General features: G+C 55.7%; 1 protein-coding gene across 1 annotated transcript; it reads right to left on the bottom strand.

Annotated features, from left to right (window-relative positions):
• On the bottom strand, positions 1-805 carry LOC117869971 (putative flavin-containing monooxygenase FMO GS-OX-like 11). The gene is made up of 2 exons (XM_034757076.1): positions 694-805; positions 1-495 (listed from the first exon to the last, which is right to left on the bottom strand). Exons 1-2 carry the CDS (start codon positions 745-747, stop codon positions 265-267), a joined length of 285 nt encoding a protein of 94 aa, XP_034612967.1. The 5' UTR covers positions 748-805; the 3' UTR covers positions 1-264.
• Between the last annotated feature and the right edge of the window lie 425 nt (positions 806-1230).

Here is a 1230-nt window from a genome sequence, read left to right as displayed (position 1 = left end):
CTCCTGCATCTGCCTGCCCCTTCCAGGGCTCGGCACTCCCAGGACTGGCCCACGTGGGTAGCAGAGGGTGTCCCAGCTGCAGCGGGAAATGGGGGAAGTGTGTGGGGGGGGCAGTGAGGAGACAGACCCCCTGGGAGGATGGGGGGGGGCTAGTCTCAGGGGAGGGGATCCTACCCTCACACACACACACACTTGGAGGCCTGGCAAGCTCCTCTGCCCCTGCCTTGTGCCCGGAAGCACACGGCACCCGCAGCCCCGCGCCGGCTACCTGAGGTCCCGGTACATGCTGGAGTGGACGGGGAGCCCATCCGGTCTCTGCCCCGTCTCTTCGGTATAGACCCAGGTGCCCCCGACGCGGCTGGACGCCTCGAACACCACGGGGGGCGCAAAGGACTCGGGGTGGGCAGCGATGTGACGGGCCGCACACAGCCCGGCTGCTCCTGCCCCGATCACCGCCACCCGCAGCTTCCCTGGGGCCGTCATCCTACAGTGCGGCTGGGAACAGGCAAAGCAGAGGGGATGAGAGTTGGGGGCCCAGGCCTCTCTCGCGCCCACTCACCCAAAAACTCCCTGCAACTGCCACAACCCCCCAAAGTTCCCCATTGCCCCTCACCCCTAGATCTCCAACAGCCACACCCCCATAACTGCCCCCCACTTTCTTCCCCCTGCCTCCTCCATAGAACAGGCTCCTACCCCATTCACAGGCACAAAAACTGCGTCCAAACCCTGCGTGGACTTTGGCCACATCTTGCAGACACTCAGCGGATTCCCCACAGGCCGTCACGCTGGCGTGGTCACCAGGGGAAAACTTTTATAAAGAGTTTGGCACCCATATCCCTAGCACCTCCCCACCACTGACCCCGGACAAACTAGTTACACCAACAGGGATTCCTTGCCCGCACTGAGATGCAGATGCCTCTGGGGTGGAGGGTTAGGATTATTTATAGAGATGTAAGGGACCGGGTAAAAAAAAAAGTGGAGGAGGGGGATTTTTTTTTTTTTTTTTATGTTTCTGAAGCCTAGTCTGGAAACCTTGGGCATATTGAGAAAAATGGAAAATAAACTAGTATATGAAATATTTTCTCTCAGAAAGAACAGTGCAAGAATTTTTAGAGTTATGTTTAAGATAATATTTTAGTGCAGTCCTTCAAAAATGCTTTCTACTAGTAACTAGTACGTTTTTACAATTAATCAAATGTTTCTCTAGAAACACGAGTTTCTTCTATTTCT

This window comes from Trachemys scripta, chromosome 25 (assembly GCF_013100865.1).
Source record: "Trachemys scripta elegans isolate TJP31775 chromosome 25, CAS_Tse_1.0, whole genome shotgun sequence".
NCBI classification, from domain to species: domain Eukaryota; kingdom Metazoa; phylum Chordata; order Testudines; family Emydidae; genus Trachemys; species Trachemys scripta.
This window is presented reverse-complemented; position numbering and strand designations above follow the sequence as displayed.